Source organism: Phoenix dactylifera, chromosome 14, assembly GCF_051530095.1.
Source record: "Phoenix dactylifera cultivar Ajwa chromosome 14, Ajwa_hap1_PhDact_Kaust_v1.1, whole genome shotgun sequence".
In the NCBI taxonomy this organism is placed as follows: Eukaryota; Viridiplantae; Streptophyta; class Magnoliopsida; order Arecales; family Arecaceae; genus Phoenix; species Phoenix dactylifera.
The window spans coordinates 21,000,559-21,019,182 of record NC_143203.1 but is presented as its reverse complement, the minus strand read 5'-3'; the positions used below and the strand labels follow the sequence as shown (position 1 = coordinate 21,019,182).

Genomic DNA, 18,624 nt, shown 5'->3' with positions numbered 1-18,624 from the left:
TATCATGTGACTATTTTTGTTCCCTAAGTGGCCCTGTCACAACAGGGACAAACCTTGTGGTTCCCTATACTGATTATGATATGATATGATATGATATCCACGTACAGAAACACCATATAAGTATGATTCTCACCACCCCAACCATCCCCGGCTTATCCCTCCTTTTTCTACACTTATAATTCATAAGTTCAGAAATTTTGACATCTCCCATGAGACCCTTCTTTATCTTTGCCACCCTCATTACCATACTCTTCTTTCTTTCCTTGATCAAAAGCATTAAATCTCTGCAAGAAGAGGAACTATACCAAGATGAACAAGAGTCTGATAGAGTATATAATCTCCCTGGCCAACCCAAGAGCCCATCCCTCTCACATTTCTCAGGCTACATAACAGTCAACAGAGAGAATGGGAGGGCCCTCTTCTATTGGTTCTTTGAGGCTCAAACTGAGCCCTCCAAGAGACCTCTTCTTCTTTGGCTCAATGGAGGTAATCATTTTTTTTTTTCATCCTCAACAATCATGAGCAATAAATAGCCATACCATATGCATTTAATCATCTTTTATAGTTTGAACCGGAGTTGGTGTTTGGACCTCAAAAAGGAAGTTTCCTTTCTTCTTTTTTTTTTCTTCTTTCCTCTTGTTTTCTAGGCCCTGGTTGTTCATCAATAGGCTATGGGGCAGCTGTGGAGCTGGGTCCTCTCAGGGTTAAGAGACATGGAACAGGGCTTGAGTTCAATAAATATGCTTGGAATAAAGGTCTTATGACAATCCTACAGCATTTGCAATTCCTTTTATAATTCATGTTACTTTTGTGCTCTCCTACAGTAAGTTAATGGATCCATCAATCTGTTTTTTTTGGACTTTTTAAAGTCTCAAAGCAAACACATTAAGATATCTCTCTCAAATTTAAGTATATATTTTTAAGACTATGTTATGGTATTTATAACTGTCAGCAACTCAAATGTTTTGGTGTTCCCCTTCTTGCAGAAGCAAATTTGCTATTCTTAGAGTCCCCAATTGGAGTAGGGTTCTCCTACACCAATACTCCCTCTGACCTGAACAAACTAGAAGATGGATTTGTGGGTAATCAATTTTCCAATCTGTTTGAAAGATGCCATATATGTTCGTATGCATGTAAAAGTTGATGGTGTATAAATCAAACTTACTTTTTTCCCTTGGTTGTGACCATTGCAGCGGAGGATGCTTATAGCTTTCTACTAAATTGGTTCAGAATGTTTCCCCAGTACCAAGCCCAAGACTTCTATATATCAGGAGAGAGCTATGCAGGTAAGGCTAAAATCTAGTCTCACCAAAGCAACCAACACTCTAATTTTGCTTCACTGCTGAATTAATTGTTACATGTCAGCTTGTGAAATTAATTGATGGATCATAGAAGATTACTGGGTAAAAAAGTGGGGCAGGGCCACTTTAAGGACCCTGGTAAAAAAAAAAAGCCGAAAAGACAAAGTGACTCTTAGTTTCTTTTTCTTTGAAGGAGCCAGAAGCCAGTGTGTCCCATTGTCTTTTAGCTAAACTTTTCTTTGGATACCATCCAAAAGTCAAATCAATCCTCAGGGTAGTGGATGGGCCCTCTTGTTTCAATGCCCATAAAAGCTTCTTTTTTTTTCTATTAGTAAAACAAGGCATTGGTAACCATCTATATAGTTCTCTTTTTTCAAGTCAGAAGAAAATATTACTCTGTCTTGCAGGTCACTATGTGCCCCAGCTAGCTGAGCTTGTCTATGACCGCAACAAGGACAGAAAAAACTACCCATATATCAACTTGAAAGGCTTCATTGTAAGTTTTAAAGATCTATCATCTGTTTCTACCTAGAAAACTTACATTTTTTGTCCGTGCAGTCATTCATATGTTTCCTTGCACCCTTCAGCATCCATATAATCCAAAAGACAAATAATAACAAAGAAAATGTGAATACACTAGCATATAAAAGATGCACAACCATGTGTAACATGACAATCAAATTATGCTTGCGAGTGGATTGGGTTGGTCTGCATCTTGCCTTCTTTGATCCAACTTGAAGAATGGAACCAATTTGCTAGGTAGATTGGGTAGCTTAGTTTGCTTCTTTAGTTAAGTTTGACAGGTTCTAAAGTTGAAGGAGTTAAGACTCAGTTGTTTTTGCGCTAACTTTTCTTGACTTTGACGAGGCTAGTTGAGACAAGCTTTATTTTGCGAGGTCCATTGTATGGTTGGATTTTGGCTTGTAATTTGAGACCCATCTCATTCTAGAGGTCTCAACTTTGGGTACAGATTAGATCCAAATCATGCCAAGTGTGGTCCAGTCCAAACTCAGTTCCATCTACTCACATCCTCCCATTTTACAATGGTTTTGCTCTTGATATTATTCCTCTAAGACATTTAGCAACTCTGGCATTGTCCTCACAAGCTTACAGATAGCTAGCAGCTATAAGTCTCCTTCTCCTGCTGCGAAAATAGTTATTCATACCTCAAAGTCAACCTGCCTCAGTTGACTGATCATCTGTTTGCTTTCACCTGTATTCCACATTCCAATGGATGGATTGCAGGTTGGTAATCCTGAAACCGATGATTACTATGACTCGAAGGGACTGGTGGAGTACGCATGGAGCCATACGGTCGTGTCTGATCGAGCATACAGGCTTGTAAACAAGGTTTGTGATTTCAGGCTCTTCAACTGGACACATGAATGCAGCAATGCCATGAACATGGTCTTTGATCAGTACAAAGACATCGACATCTACAATATTTATGCACCTAAGTGTAACCTTGCTCAAGCATCATCGTCGACCTATGAAACTAATGCTAAGGTGACTTGTGAAACATATCATGATCAAACAAAGTAATTAGAACCTTGATATGAGATATTGCACAATTGTTTCTCTATTTATATGTAGGCCAAGTTGATTATTTTTGAGATTGGGCTGACATCAGTGAAAAATGTTTTTGAAGATGCAGAGAAGTTTCTTAAGGAAACTTCGAATGTACTCGGGTTATGATCCATGTTTCTCAAACTATGCTGAGGAATACTTCAATAAGCCTGATGTGCAGAAATCACTTCATGCACATGTTGGTGGAAAGATTAATGGAACGTGGAAAGTTTGCAAGTGAGTTTACCTACTAAAGAACCCTTTGTCATGTTATATATATATCATTTGCATGGGTAGCAATTTATTGATTTCAATATTTTTATCAGTGATTCCATATTGAACGCGTACAACTTCACTGTATCCTCTGTCCTTCCAATCTACTCGAAGCTCATCAAAGCTGGCCTAAGGATATGGGTTTACAGGTCTGGTCTGTATCCTTTTTAACTCTCATTCTTCCTTTTTGTCTCCGTCAACTTTAGCCCAAAACACACTCATTCACGTAAAGGAAAAGCAAGAATTCGTATGATTCTTTCTTTCTCGCTTTCATTCTTTTCATTTTAAATTAGTGGAAAAGCAAGATGATCATTGTCTGCTTTGTGTGAAAATAAATCTTTTAAGAAGAAAGGGGACTTTTTGAACCTACAAAGTATGATCTGAGAAGACACTAAGAATCTAGAATAAAATAGGTTTTGGAAAAAACTCCTATATCAGATCATTCCTGCCTGGACATAATGATTTCAGACCTTTTTTGAAGCTAATTCAAACATGTTATCCAACTTTACACTAAATCATGACACGCACAACATTGCACCTAATGAATGAGAACAATCAAAAGAAGTTTGTATCAGTAAAATTTCTTGTCCCTGCACCATCCTTATTTGACTTACAAAATACTTGAAGCTAACCATATGATTTTGCTTGCATGGCATTGTTTACCTGTCATATTGAATATGAGTACATGATTCATAATTCGCTACAAGCCTCATCTAAATTAAACTTTATTTCGAACTTTCGGCATATAATTGGTCTAGAGTTAAAACTGAATTTTGATCACTAATGCGGTGAACCGCAGAATTTGAATAAATATACAGATCACAGGATATCTGGGCTGCTCCTTTGTAACCTTTCCAAGAAGAGATCACATATGATTTAGCTTGGGTTGTTTTGATTCTAGAGCTTGTCTCTCTCACTCGCTTGGACCCATGGGTTCACATACTTCGGTAGTGACTCTGTTTTAAAAGATTTTTTTTCTAGAGATGAAATAGTTAAAAAGAAATATTTAAAAAAGGAAGACAACAGCAAGTGGATAATTTGTTATTGTTTGTTGTGATGGTGGTGAGCGAGAGAGAGAGAGAGTGAGAGAAAGGTTTGCTGCATCACATAAATTTTGAGCAGATTCCCACAGAGCTGGCATAGTTGGTTACTAGTGCTTGTTGTTTTCTTCATGCATCTATCTTTCCATTCACCTGTTTCTTTTGGTCTCGTGAAGTGGAGACACAGATGGCAGGGTTCCAGTAATTGGGACAAGATACTGTGTGGAATCTCTGGGCCTCCCCCTCAAGTCTCAGTGGCAGCCTTGGTATCACAACAACCAGGTCAGTTAAATCAAACACTAAAATAGAACAGCATCTCTGAGCCAGAGAGACTGGGAGCCACTCTGAGCATAGCATTCACATGAAAAGATTCAGCTTTTCTGATGACTGATGCTGGAGTTCTGCAACTGCAGGTTGGTGGGAGGTTTGTGGAGTACCAAGGGCTGACCATGGCAACAGTCAGAGGAGCAGGCCATTTGGTGCCTCTCAGCATGCCTGCAGAGGCCCTTGTGCTCATCAACACCTTTTTGATGGGCCAACAGCTCCCCAAACACAAGTGATATCTCCATGCTCACAATTGTATGCCTTCTCTTTCTTCCTTGACAGAATGCATTTGTATATGTGTTGAAAGGGCATGGGGAATTTGGAATGAGGCCATGAGAAAGAACTGCTTGTTGGTCAGCGGAGAAAAAGTAAAATTGCTTGTAAAGCTCAGTTTCTTGTTGTTTGTGCCATGAAATTCTTATTTGTGCAACCTACAGCAAGTGGGGCTATTGCAAGGCTGTGTCCAAGCTGGACCTCAACAGTAAGGAGAACCATGTCCTTGGAAGCTTGCCAATATCTAGGCCTAAACCTGGCTGAAATATATCTCAGCTATCAGTAATTCCATTAGGGATGCCAATAGGCCCACTTAAAGTTGTGCATGGGAACTGCCAAGACCTGGCCATGTCTCTGAAAACCAAGATTGCTGAGGTCAAATTTATCTTAGTAGGCATAGGCATACTTCTAATCCTTTCTCTAATATATTTGAACCAAGATTAATCAGATACTGCGGTACCGGCGCATAACAATTATATTATCATCATGCAGTATGTATGGTACCTAATTACAGTTGAGTGGATTCTTATAACGATGGGCGATGAGACTATCCCTTTAATGATTTTTGGAAGAGTGGACTCTTCTAATGATGTAGTATTTGGAGCGATGACATGCTAAGAAGAACGGCACACCCAGAAGAGTAGTTGGGCAACAGAATTGGTTGAAGAGTAATGGATCAAGATCCTGGTGGGAGTTCAGTTGGCTTACACATAAGGATGGAGGATATATATATATATATATATAACGAGTCCTTCGGTATTAAAATTCTCCATCTCCCCAATAGGAGAAAATATATTCAGAGTTGAAAAGGATTGTTGTGAAAGGACCATTGCACGTATATGTTTAGTCTTTGTACGGGCCAATGAGCTAAAATAATATTTTTTGACTGGTCTTTTTTAGTCATCATAAATAATATTAGAACAAAGTAGGCCCGCAGCTTATGTAAATTAGTGGACCTTGCTATAAAAGTCGTTTTATAGCTGATCATGGCCCGTTCATTGTATCAATGATTAGATTAGATTGGATTTGAACTCTTCACCTAGCAAGGATAACAAATCTTAATTCGGAGGGTAGACAAAATTATGATCTTGAGTAGTTATACAAAATTAAGAAATCTAAATAATATCTTTGGTTAGCTTTCAAACTGTAGCTCTCAATGTTGGAAACAATATACTGAAATTCAGTCAAATCTAGATAAAATCAACTATCTGATCATCCGATAATGTAGCACCCTTTTATTTCTCTTTTTCTTCTCCGTTTCTTTCTTATTTTCTTTTCTGTTTCCTATAGTCCATGTTACTCGGTTTCTCATGGTTACTATACTACCAGGCTAAGCTATTTTGGAAAACAAAAACACTGCCATATTATCTTATATTTTTTTTAAATTTTCAAATAAGGTGAGTCCCACATGAGGAGGGACTACACCAACAAAAAGCAATGCTAAACAGGGCCTTATTCAGCAACCAAAAACCAAACACGAATACGAATTACATAGTATTCATATGGACTGTATTGAAGCAAATTGAATATTATGGATCTAAGGCATGGATTGTGATGGGCTGTGTCATGAAACAATTTGTACAGGAATATGGAAGCATGCGTAGATTTAGAGGTTCTTCTGTGCCGCTAGGATGTCTTGAACTGCACATTTAAATGCTTTATCGCAACAAAAGGATTATTCTTTTCTGAAACTCATACCAAGGGCACTTCACCATGGTCTTTCTGAAGCATTTGGTAAGGCTACATGGCTAGGGAGTAGCAATCTGTAAATTGAAAGCGATCGTCTTACCTTCATCCAAGTTTTGCTGGGTGATGAAACTATCCCTTTAATGATTGGAATTCAGCTGCCTCATTCACGCAGAACCTTCTGCATTTCTTCATCTTAGCACAAGATTCTTCTGCATTTCTTAGGGAGTGGTTTCTTTATTGGTTCTCCAGCTTTTTTTCTTTTAATTATCAACATGAAAGATATGATATAGCTTATACGTCCAAGTTATGGATATATATGTTGGTAAGAGATAATATAGCTTGGTATAATCTGGAGTTGTTACAAGAGGTCAAGATGGGTTGTTATACCAAGAAGGTATAAACAGATTGGTTACATGATCTGTTGTAGCTGAAATTTAATCACTTATCATATGGAATTGTTCAGAAAAATAAAACTCTTATCATATGGAAAGAAGTATATATATATGTTGCCATCAAGGCTAAAAGTGAAAAGCAAAAGAGAAGGAAGGAAAAAAAGGTAAGAGGTAAAGAGACATGCACAAACATCCACTAACAAGATAAGAACGCATATGGCATAGAGCCAAAGACCAGTTATAAAGCATCACATGTAACAAATAACTTAGATAGCCATACTGCTTAGGAAAGGGAAGCAACAGTAAATGTGGAGCCAAGTGCACCACTTTAACCTAGAAGGATGATATCTTCTTAAGAAAGCACTGGCGAAGCTTGGTCCAAGGGAGGCACCATTGCCTCCATCTTCTTCTACTCCTCGAGCTCGAAAGCCGACGTCGGGTAGGTCCGGAAAAACCCTGCAGGGCCCTTGCAGGTCAGCTTCCCGGTCGGCGGGTCGTTGACGGAGATTTCGTTTAGACTGACCCAAATCAAGAGCTCTTTGGCCTTCACACCAGTCAGATTCTTGATCTTGCACTTCTCCACATAGGCAGTTATCTCAGGGCCATAGGAGACCAGCCTCCCTATCTTGCCAAAGCAATGCTCAATCTTCTTCCTTTGTTTGAGCCAAACAAAGCCAGTCTCCTCCACATAGCCGCACTCTATGATGTCCTTCAAGGGGAGGAGGCCCCTGGGGAGGCTTACTTCTTGGAGGAGGAACTTGGACTTCTCTTGGCAGATCTCATCGCCATAGTAGACCTCAGCCTTGGCCTTGAGCTCCTCTGTGATGAGAGTCATCTTTTGGGCTCTTTTGTCACCTTGCAGGTGGTCTTCCTTTGTGTGGGACTTGGGGTGGGGCTGCAAGAGGGAGTGCGAGTGTGTTAATATAAGAAATTGGTGATCCAACTGCCCAGAAATTTCCAAATAATTTCACTTCTACCTCTACCATTCTTATGTATGTGATGATGACATAGGTGGTTGGGAGGCAAGGTAATGCTTGACTTGGACACATTGTCCCAACCATACCAAAGCTAAGAAATCCGGAATGTAATCTTTAAATTGTGAGTCAGCTGGCATGAGATGTCGCTATTATTCTTAGAAATCTCAGAAAGAAGTACTAATTGGATGCCTTCTCGTTATGTAATTCCATAGATGTTTAAATGTAACTCTAATTTCTTTAAAAAATATAGCTCTAATATATTTTTTTCATAATTCTTCAGAAACTTATGCCATACATTTTGCCTTTGTAATTAATGTAATTTTGCCCCAATCCAACTTTCTTCGAGACCTTACACTAATAGGGACATATACATCAGAACAGTACTTTGGTGGTGTTATACTTATAATTATCAGATTGTTATGTTGATTAGAGTGGCATGCAGATAGCCAAAATGCTTTAGAGCAATTTTTTCTCATTTTAATTCAACCTGAACTGGCTTGCTTTTAGCTTAATCATCTATAATTTCATAACCACAAATATGCTGCAGATGGCGTCATGGTGATTTTATGCACAAGGAGGGGCACTTTGATGATTTTGTCTTATCACAATAAACTAGTGTAGTTGGGAGAATAAATTGAAACGTGGACTTGTCCACGCCGATGCCGTTTCGCTTTGAATGTCTTGTAATCATGTTTTTCTTGTGATAATAACTAATTTCTAAGTTGTAGCTAACTTCCAATGAACATAAATATGCTCAAAATAATAAAATAAGGTATATAAATGTCATCCTCTCTCTATTGCTTATCATAAATTACCTATGCATGCACCGCTCTTTTACATGCATGAATGTGTGTATTTGTGTATGCTGAGAGTATTATGAGAGTAGATCATATAAATATAATACCATTGAATATTTATTACCGTCATTTTGCTTTTTCAAAGTATTTTCTTGATATTAATTATTTTTTTTGAATCAATGTATTTGTACACCCTTCAACTTAAAAGAAATGTTCTCATTTGGTTCGTAAGAGAAGGAGGAGAAAAAGTATGGTGAGTAGGAAAACAAAAAAATATTATTTGGTTGGAGTTTTTAAAGAAAAAAGATTAGAAAATAGCATTTTTATGAAAATAAGTTATCTTTGTTTCATTAAAAAAAAATCATTAAAGACATGAAAAAGCTATTTTTCTATCAGTTAGAAATTAGTATTTTTTTTAAAAGTACTCATAAGCCATGAAAATCAATGGATACACTTTTTTTCTTTTATTAAGAGTATAATATGTGTTGTATACCACTTTCAGATGTACTATTTTCTCGTAATCAATCAAACATACTAAAATATTTTTTAATATATTATATTTTTAAAAATTAATTTTTTAAAATAAATATTTAAGTGAAAAATTTTGTTTTTTCTAATGTAACAAGAATGTTAACCCAACGGACGATGTCAACATGTGTTTTTCTCTTTCTGCATGCGACCTTTTGATCCCCCTGTACGTAGGATTGTTCTAAGAATCGACATTTGTCCTTACCCATCAATCATTTCAAATCACCTAAAGCTATTAGAAAAAGAATCATTCAGAATCTGTTTCTATGTCATACAAAACATGCTAAAAGCTTTTTAAGGAGAATCCAAATAGAACCAAAACATGCTAAGGTCATATTTGGAAGAGCTTTTGGAGGGCCAAAAAGTACTTTCTGGCCTTTCAAAAATACTTTTAGATAAAAAATAGTGTTTGGTAAAATTTTTGAAAAACTGTTTCAGCTTTTGCGGGAAGCTGAAAGCAGCTTTTGGGGAGAAGCTCCAATTTGGAGCTTTTCGAAAACGTTGTTTTCAGCTTTGTCGGGAAGTTGTTTTTTGGACCAAAATACCCTTATTTAAATCACACTTTTTTCCCCAAAATTTTCATCCCGCCTCTTCCTCTCTCACCCATCCTCCCCCTCCCCCTCTCTATCTTCTTCTTCCTCTCAATGCCGCCGCCTCTGTTCCTTCTTCTTTTTCTTTTTTTTTCCTTTTTTGTTTTATTTTGGGAGCTCGTGGCTGCTCATGGTGGCAGCCACCATGCCGACCACTACCCATGGCCGGTGACTCCTCTATATTTCAATAAAATAATAAATAAATAAATAAATAAATAAAAAGAAAAATAATGAGTGAGTGACAAATAATCTGATCTAAATAAATAAATAAATAAAAATATTAGTAATAAGTTAACCAATTTTATCACCTAGTTAGAAAATTTGTTAGAGAGATAAATAGTTATTAGAAGGATGAAAAATTAATTTACACTAATAATTATAATATTTTATATATTTATTATTATATTATACTATAAATATAATAGTATATTACATTATATCATAATACATTGATATGTTATGTTAAATAATTTAATATTATATTAAATTATTATTTTATAATACATAATGTTATAGTACTATATTATAATAATATTATATTACATTACATTAATATTATACTATATCATATATTTATGTATTAATACATATTATATTCTATTATGCTCTATTGTATAATACTGGTAATGTCCTTTATAGTCATTTTGTCACACAAAAGTACTTTCTCAGTTTGTTTGCCAAACATATGTTAAAGTGTCACAGCACTTTAGAAAAAGAAAAAAACTTAATGTCTCAGTCTATAATTTTCTCTCGCCTTTTCTTTTGATAAATCCAAACATTGCCCAAAAAGATACATTGTAAATTTTCTGCTCCTAACCATCTTAAGACATGCTTTGTATCTATTTCTCTATCTCTGTAGAGTATTTTTTTTCTTGACTTTGATGGCAATGCTCGTGCGAGATTAGTATAAGCGGCTGATATACTTGAAAAAGAAAAAAAAAATAAAAAAAAGTAAGGTGTGAAACGTGTTCTGGACAAGTATTTCATTTAATGACTCTAGGCTTTTTAAAGTTGGCGTTGCATCTGCCGCTGTCTCAACAATATTGCTCATGCAATGATGGAAGGAAGAAAATAATGCGTTAATGGCGCCACTTACCACCACCACATCCACCCACTTTTTGTTCCTTTTTTCTTTGATCTGGAAAGCTATCATATTTATTAGGGCGGCAAATGGTTGGGACTTTGGGGGAATGCTTGATCCATACCTCGCCTAGTTACCTTCAGGTCATGATTTTGGACCCATTCAATTGATCGATGGACTGAAAGAAAATTGTAGACAGGTTTAAACTCCAAGATATTCGGGCTTGGATTGGGATCGGACCGGGTCAGATCCGTAATAGCAATTGTTTTAATAGTTAAAAATATAAGTGATCAAAAGGAGGCCAATAAGTTTGCATACTATAATTGTAAATAAGCATTCACTTAGATAAACCATGAATATTTAAGCACAACTGAGCCAAAGGAGCGGGGAGGAGAGGAGGTTGCTGATGAAAGGAATGGGATTAGTTTAAGCCATGGTTCATCCAACAAGTTGGAAAAGGCATTGTTTTTAATATGGAGGGGGGTGCTGTTATATATGATCCGATTTTGTATGTTTGGATTAGATATGACTTAGGTCAGGTTGTTTTAACTTCTTCTCATCCAAAAAAACTAGCTGAAAGGTATTATTTAACTCTATTGGTGATGTATAAGTATCCAAAATCTTTCGAATGCATTCCTACATGGGTCCCTGTAATAAATGTTTTTCAATGTAATTTTTGAACTATTGGTGGTCCATAGGAATAAGAATCAATGAAATTGTTTCCACCAAATCCTAGGAGAACACAGTGTCAAGCAAAGGCTTTGTCCTACTTGCTTGAAGTTGTAACTTTGGTGTTGTTGCAAATAACATTGTTGAAGTTTGTGGGCAGCTTACCCATGGATGCATCATTGATTTAAGGGCAGCCTAATATCTTGGTAGGCATCATTGATTGAGGGGCAGCTCATGGGAGGCATCATTGATTTAAGGACAGCTTAACATCTCGGGAGGCATCATTGACTCTGGGGCAGCTCAATATCTTGGGAGGCATCATTGATTCACGGTAGAGCTGATCAAAACCCGGGCCGGGCCGGGCTCTACAGTAGAAATTAGGCCCGATGGCTATGCCCAGGCCCGGCCCGACTGTCGGGCTTAAATTTTTGTCCAGGCCCGATCCGACTTTATAAATCTAGTTCTAAGCCCGTCTAGCCCGGCCCGACCCGACAGGCCCAATTTTTTCTTTGTTTGGAATCTGAAAATGGGCCAGAATGGCCCGACCAGGGCGGTCCGATTTTTTTGGTCTGGCCGCTTTTCTTGCCCAGGCCCGACCCATGGGCCTTTTTTTAATGCCCAAGCCCGAAAAATTTCGGGCCGGGCTGGGCGGGCCAGAAGGCCCATGATCAGCTCTAATTCACGGGCAACTCAACTTCTTAATGGGGTGGCCATTGCCAATAGGTACTGATGGGAGGTAAAATGGATCGTCTTACTCCAGCGTGGAACCACCCAATTCCTACCGAGCAGGCCAGGCCTCGACCCCGCTAAGAGTCGAGCCGATCTCGGCCCTGTCAACCTTGATCCTGTCGAAGATCCCGTGGATCTTCAGCACAAAAGGAATGGTTCCTCCTCAAAGCTTTATATAGCCTACTTCAACGGCTCTGATCGGCCTGCCCGAATGGCCAAGCGGCCAGATCATGCCATGCGGCAGATCCAGAAGCTTTCTTAGCAGATCTTCCTAAATCACGATATTAAAAATCGATCATCATGATGGCCGCCTCGGAGGGGCGGGGCATTCGTGATTGGCTACTCGCATACCATCAGGTAACGCCTCAAGAGGGAGCATGCACCCACGCATTCTAAAGCTCTCTCAACCACTTCTGCTTGGAATGATGTGACGGATTTTCAGAACAAATCTGAAAATATATCTTTCGAATTCTCTGCCCGCGGGATTGATCTTTGTGATTCATGCCGCCTCTAGCTAATGGCCAGCTGATCATAAATTGGCCTGAGACTTCAGGTAACGGTCGAGACTCTCATCCTATAAAAAGGAGGTAGAGAAAGGCCCTCGATAAGAAAGAAGAGGCCATTGAAAGGCACTCTGAAACTCCTCCTAACTTCTCCAAAAACACTGTTAACTTAGCCATCGGAGGGACTTCGCTAGAATCATCGGCCAAAGCTTTGTGCAAGGAACCTGGAGCGCAGGAGGTGGCACCCTTTTTCCGTCCTGTTCGGCGTCTTCTTGGCTTCCTCCGGCATGGTCACCCTCAGGCCAAATTTGAACCCCAACAGGTACCATGGGAAGCCAGTTTGAACGAGGTGAGCACCTACAAAGAGCTCTCCAGACAGGGGACTTACTTCGGCCTAGAGAGTAGTGGCTCTTGGAACCATTTGTACTTTGATGTTACCACATTAGCCCACAGTGGGTGCGAATTCAGGAGTAAACTTCCAGTTGCCCTCGTCGTCAGAGAAGCATGTCTCTGTCTCGAGTTATAGATACCAAAACCAACCTTCAGGTTATGGGCCGGATGACAGGAAAAAAAAAATATTCCAGCATTTTTTTTCTTTCATCAAATATGGGATCCACTGGAAAGTAAGGTAGCAATTTATGATCCGACCCACTCGAGAATGCTCCATTTTAAGCATATTTGAGTTTGACATAAATAGGTTTGGATCGTAAATAAGTCAAACTATCTAAATCTATTTATTAAATAAGTTGAATTTAAGTTTAAACCTTTGAGATATTTAACCCATTTTGATCTATTTAATAATTAGATTCGGTTATGTCCTGATCCGTTTAACCTGTTTAAAATCTATTTAACCTTTTCAAAATTAGCTTAATATGTTTCTAATTTGTTTAGCCTGACCCGCTTAACTCGTTTAACTTGTTTAAATTCATTTAATCCATTAAAAATCCATCTAACTTATATAACTCATATAACGTATTTAATAAATGTGTTATGTCGGTTGGATCGGATTACCTATTTAATAAAAAAGTCGGAAACAAATTTAAAATTTTTATTTGTTTAATAAATAGGTTGGATTTGGAAATTTTTGATCCAACCCTCATCTAATCCGACCTATATTTGACTCAATCCGACCTGATTGTCATCCCTATTAGAAAGTATAACAATAAGAGGATATCATTTTTTGAAGAAATTATTTCTGAACAGCAGATCCTGCAACCAATTAATAGTCTCATGTCAAGCCTTCCTAGCCAGCAAGCCAAGATATCATATTCTTGCTATCCAGCATAGTCACCATATCTAGACCATGTGTACCCGAAAATTTTGAGAGTTCTTTGAGGCTTTGGCGACAACTTACCAATTCAAACATATCACATTGGTCCAACTTCAGCTACAATTTAATTTTTGGTATTCTGTTACCAATGAACTCTGTATCCAACTCTTCATTAAAATTATATGCACATGGAATAAAGAATTACATATACTTGTTTCACATTTTTTAGGTCTACTTCAAGGTTGTCCACCAAAACCTACACAGAGCTTATGATCATTGCATGGGTGATGGAATGTTGCATGTTCACACAAACCCCAATTTTTTTCACTATTAAAAAAAAAACCCCGAAGATTTTGCTTATTGCGACCATAAAGAGAGGTGCCAAGTAGGTTAGTTGGTGAAGTCACCCAATTCTAGATGAATTCCATCCCTCTTTGTTCTCAAAATAATAATAATAATAATAATGTAGATAAATCTAAAGTATCTTAAACATGGAAATATAATTTAAAACTTTGATGCTTGTATGAAGCAATGAAGGTGAGTGCAAACTTTGTGGCATCTAATGGTTATCATTAAGAACCATTAACCTTGTTCCAGAAAGAATCGGGGTTTATCCAGTGGAATTGAGAAGGGTAATAGCGGAGCTGGAAATGGGCCAGGCTTGCCCGAGAGGGCCGATCACCCAGCCCAAGAAAGACTAAGCTCAGACTCCGATTTTTAGCCTGGAAGTCCAAGTTGGCCCGATTTATTCCGGTCTTGATGAGATCCCGACTTGGGCCAGGCCCGTCATGAAACCGTTGGGCCTAAGCTCTAACTTCCAGGGATTTTAGGAAAAAGTGCTATCTAAGTATCAGATCGGAGAGGAGGAGGAGGGGGAAAGAGGGAGAGGAAAGGGCAAGGGGTTAGTGGGGGGAAGAGACCCAAACAGCACGGAATTGTATAAGAATGAAACTATAAGAATGTTCTTAGCTAAAAGAAGTGGCTAGGTCTTGCCCATTTAAATCTGAATTGGTTGTCAAGTTAAAGTTTATCAGGTGGAGGTTCACTCTCTAGGTGCCAATTTAGATTCATATTAAGCCAATAAGTACTAATGTTAACAATACTATTATAATAACAGCAATTCTCTAGGTGCCAATTTAGTTTCTTATTAAGCCAATAAGTACTAATTTTGACAATACTATTATAACAACAACAACAATAGCGTCTAGTTGAATATGTAATTAACACAGTTTCTTGAGAGAGTATTGATTTATTTTAACATTGTTAATAAATAACTATTATTTTGTTTCAAAAAATATTTGGATAAAAGTTGGTCCTAACTCTTAACAAATAACAATCATTGATTTCATCCTAGCCACGAAACACCAATGTTTCTATGAAATGGCCATATCCTCAAAATAATGTTCACTCTTTATTAAGTACCAACAAAACTAAAAAAGTTGAGGAGCATTTTGGCGCCTCAGTTTTCAAATGATTTTTTGATTTATAGCAACAATCTACTGAGAATATTAAGTCAGAATATTAAGTCATTTAGCCGGTCTAGGTGATGTTATCACCACAATTAAAATAGCAACAATTATTTACTGATTTAACTCTTTGACTGAATTTTTTTGGGAATACAATAATAATTGCCATATCAATTATTATTTGCTACTAAGAGAAAAGATAAACAATAATTAAAAAATAAGGACATATTCGTTGAATTAGAAATATACTTTTTTTCAGCTAACAGAGAGATTTCTTTTCAGAAATTTTTTTTTTTTTGATGAAAAATGAAATGGGCAATTAGGGCCAATTATTCTCAATATGGGAGCACTTATAGCGGCCGTTAATGGCGGATTCTCCATTCCGCCGCATCCAAACCTCAGCCTCGATCTTCTCTCAAAAATCCCTTCTTTAACCCCAAATCTCTCCCCCAATCCAAAGGAAAGCCGATGAATTCCTCCAATTTTCCCAATGGATTCCTCCCTGACGACGTCGTGGTTCAAATTCTCGCGAGATTGCCCATCAAATCCGTCTTCAGATTCAAGTCCGTGTGCAAATTATGGCGGCGATTGCCCTCCGAGAAGCACTTCATCGACCTCTACTTCCAAACATCTGCCAAAGATCCTACCTTGCTGATCGAAATCCCCGATTCCATCCATCAATCATCCCGTCTCGTCCTCATCGATCGATTCCGGGAGGTGACAGCGCTTTCAATGGATTTCTTGAACGATAGGGTTAAGATCAGAGCCTCTTGCAACGGATTATTCTGCTGCGCTAGCATGAGGAATCGAGGGGTCTACTACGTTTGTAATCCGATGACCAGAGAGGTCCGAGCGCTGCCGAGGACGAGGGAGAGGCCCTTCACCAGGTGCCAGCCTGAGTACGAGGCTACCCTCGTCGGCTTTGCATTTGATCCGTTTTCTTGGACATTTCATGTGGTTCTCGCCGGCTTCCACCGCCACTTCGGCTACCGGCCCCAGGACCAGTTGGTCTGCCAGGTGTTCGATTCCAGAACCAATGCTTGGAGTCGAACCATTTCGTGTTTATACGAAGAATTCACCCATATGAATCGCAGCCAGGTCGTGTTCTCGAGCAAGTCGCTTCATTGGCTGACACATAACTGCACTTATGTTCTTGCTTTTGATTTAACAGGAGGAGCTTGGGGGAAGATTTGGCTGCCGGATGAGGTGTTGCTAACTAGATATGGCTCGAGAATTTATCTTCTGGAGCTGGAAGGGTTGGTGTCGGTGGTTCAGATATCAGGGGTCTGGATGAGTGTGTGGGTTTTGAGGGATCATGGGACTGACCAATGGAGTTTAGTGGATAAAGTGCATCTCCGATGCATCAATGGATACACAGCTAGTGTGTTCCCAATATGCCAGAGCAGAGATGCGATCTTCATGGCGACGCAGAAGAAGGTGTTGGTGTACGATCGGAGTGGCAAGGTGTGGAAGGAGGTATATGCTGTGAGAGGTGCTTCGACATACCCATTGTGGTTCTTTTCATATGCTTTCAAGTCCTCACTTTTTCCTTGCCGCCATTGAGGTGCGGAGTTTAAACAGAGGAATTACTGTTGGATACTTATTTTGACTGCTTCATAAGTATTATTGTATATATCTATGGATAGGTGCTGTAAATGGATTGACATGTCTAAGTAGTTTTTTATTTTATCACTTCTACTTTACTCTGATGTGTATGATTCTGGTTCAGATGAAATTATGAAATTCCTCAGTCAAGTTTTGTTGGATAGTGCTTGACTGCTGGTGAACTTGTGGCTTACTGGTTATTAAGATACCATGCTTTATGCTAATTTTATTAGATATCTCTCTCTAAAATAGAATTGAAATTATGAATTAGTATGTTGATAAGATGGCTATTGCAAGCTTGATAGATTTGTTTATACTTGCTTGTTCGTTTCTTTTATATTCGTGTATATTCTTGTTAAAATGGTGATGGTACTAGTTTAACAAACTTTATTGAAATATGAATTTTATTACTTAAAATTAAAATAATTAGTCAGGTTGAATGATAAAATGCTTCCTAGGAAAACAAAAGATTGCTAAATCTTTGTTGCTTTCATAGTGGACTACATATATTGTCTCAGCACATTGCCATGCCCAAACAACATAGCATAAATGATATTATTGCCATAATCCTTCTAATATCTCCCTTATATAGTATGTGGGAAATCCTCATCATTGTTATCTATGGAGAAGGAGGATGTTAAAAATTGAAGTCCAACAGGTTTCATCGAGGTGTATGATGATTTTTGAAAAAGATCAGGCTCATCACCAGATCAACAAACATGGAGATGTTATGAAGAGTTTGTATGCTAGTCCTCTTCTGGAATGTCTAAAATTTTTGGTTTTGGATGATGTTTTGTTAGTGCAAGACCAAATTTAATATTTTCTTTTGGGGGTCTAGTGACTAGTTCAAGCCAATCAAGACATTTCAATTTCAGTTACACTCGAGATCATAATGCCACACTCAAAATGAACAAAGCAGGTCAAAAGATGTGATTTTGTTTCCTTATCCAATCCCATGCTGGGCTATATAAAATCTGCAATTTTGTAGGATCATAAACTTGTTGAAATATGAGGTCAAATCCTTTAGCTTCTAGTTTTCACCTGTTTTCTCTTGATGATTGTATTCAATCACTCTTTTGCTTAGGATGCTTTGTTGGGTTATCTTGTAACTGTTAGTTGGCACTCTGATCTTCCGCTTGAGTGGGTGTAGGCTTCAATATCAAATATTTAAGATAGTTCTTGTGGTTCAAGATGGGAAAATATGTAAAAACAGGGATGAAGAGGAATGTGCGAGGTCGAGGAGAAGAAAAATGGTTACAGAAGATCAAGGGTATTAAACAAGAGACATGTGATCTATGATTTTCCATATGAGTGTAGGATCTAATATCAAATAATGCAGGATGGTTCCTGTGGCATAGAGTAGGTAGAGCATAAAACAAGTATGAAGAAGCAAGCTGAAGATTTAGGAGTAGAAAATTTTGATAAAATGTATACCAGGGAAAAAAGACCCCTAACCATTTTGGATCAAAGGGGAAAAGGCTACTCATACATTGCATGAAAGAAAAGTAAAGGTGTATATAATGTACTCACTCAAATCTGTGGGAATTTTTA

General features: G+C 38.1%; 3 protein-coding genes across 6 annotated transcripts; 2 read left to right on the top strand and 1 right to left on the bottom strand.

Annotated features, from left to right (window-relative positions):
• Positions 1-73: 73 nt before the first annotated feature.
• Positions 74-4,894, top strand: LOC103719313 (serine carboxypeptidase-like 26). Of its 4 annotated transcripts, none has more exons than XM_039132544.3 (10): positions 74-486; positions 648-755; positions 987-1,082; positions 1,194-1,286; positions 1,709-1,797; positions 2,547-2,807; positions 2,956-3,104; positions 3,194-3,289; positions 4,368-4,462; positions 4,594-4,894. In XM_039132544.3, exons 1-10 carry the CDS (start codon positions 210-212, stop codon positions 4,806-4,808), a joined length of 1,479 nt encoding a protein of 492 aa, XP_038988472.3. In that variant the 5' UTR covers positions 74-209; the 3' UTR covers positions 4,809-4,894. The 4 variants fall into 4 exon arrangements, with proteins under 4 accessions (XP_038988472.3, XP_038988473.3, XP_038988471.3 ...); XM_039132545.3 differs by having other exon boundaries at positions 80-486; positions 4,357-4,462; XM_039132543.3 differs by having other exon boundaries at positions 80-486; positions 2,950-3,104.
• Positions 4,895-7,063: 2,169 nt separating this feature from the next.
• Positions 7,064-7,768, bottom strand: LOC103719312 (uncharacterized). Its single transcript, XM_008808500.6, has one exon. It carries the CDS (start codon positions 7,691-7,693, stop codon positions 7,268-7,270), a length of 426 nt encoding a protein of 141 aa, XP_008806722.1. The 5' UTR covers positions 7,694-7,768; the 3' UTR covers positions 7,064-7,267.
• A 7,975-nt stretch (positions 7,769-15,743) lies between these two features.
• Positions 15,744-17,255, top strand: LOC103719309 (F-box family protein). The gene has a single exon (XM_088710368.2). It carries the CDS (start codon positions 15,937-15,939, stop codon positions 17,029-17,031), a length of 1,095 nt encoding a protein of 364 aa, XP_088566494.1. The 5' UTR covers positions 15,744-15,936; the 3' UTR covers positions 17,032-17,255.
• The last annotated feature ends 1,369 nt before the right edge of the window (positions 17,256-18,624 follow it).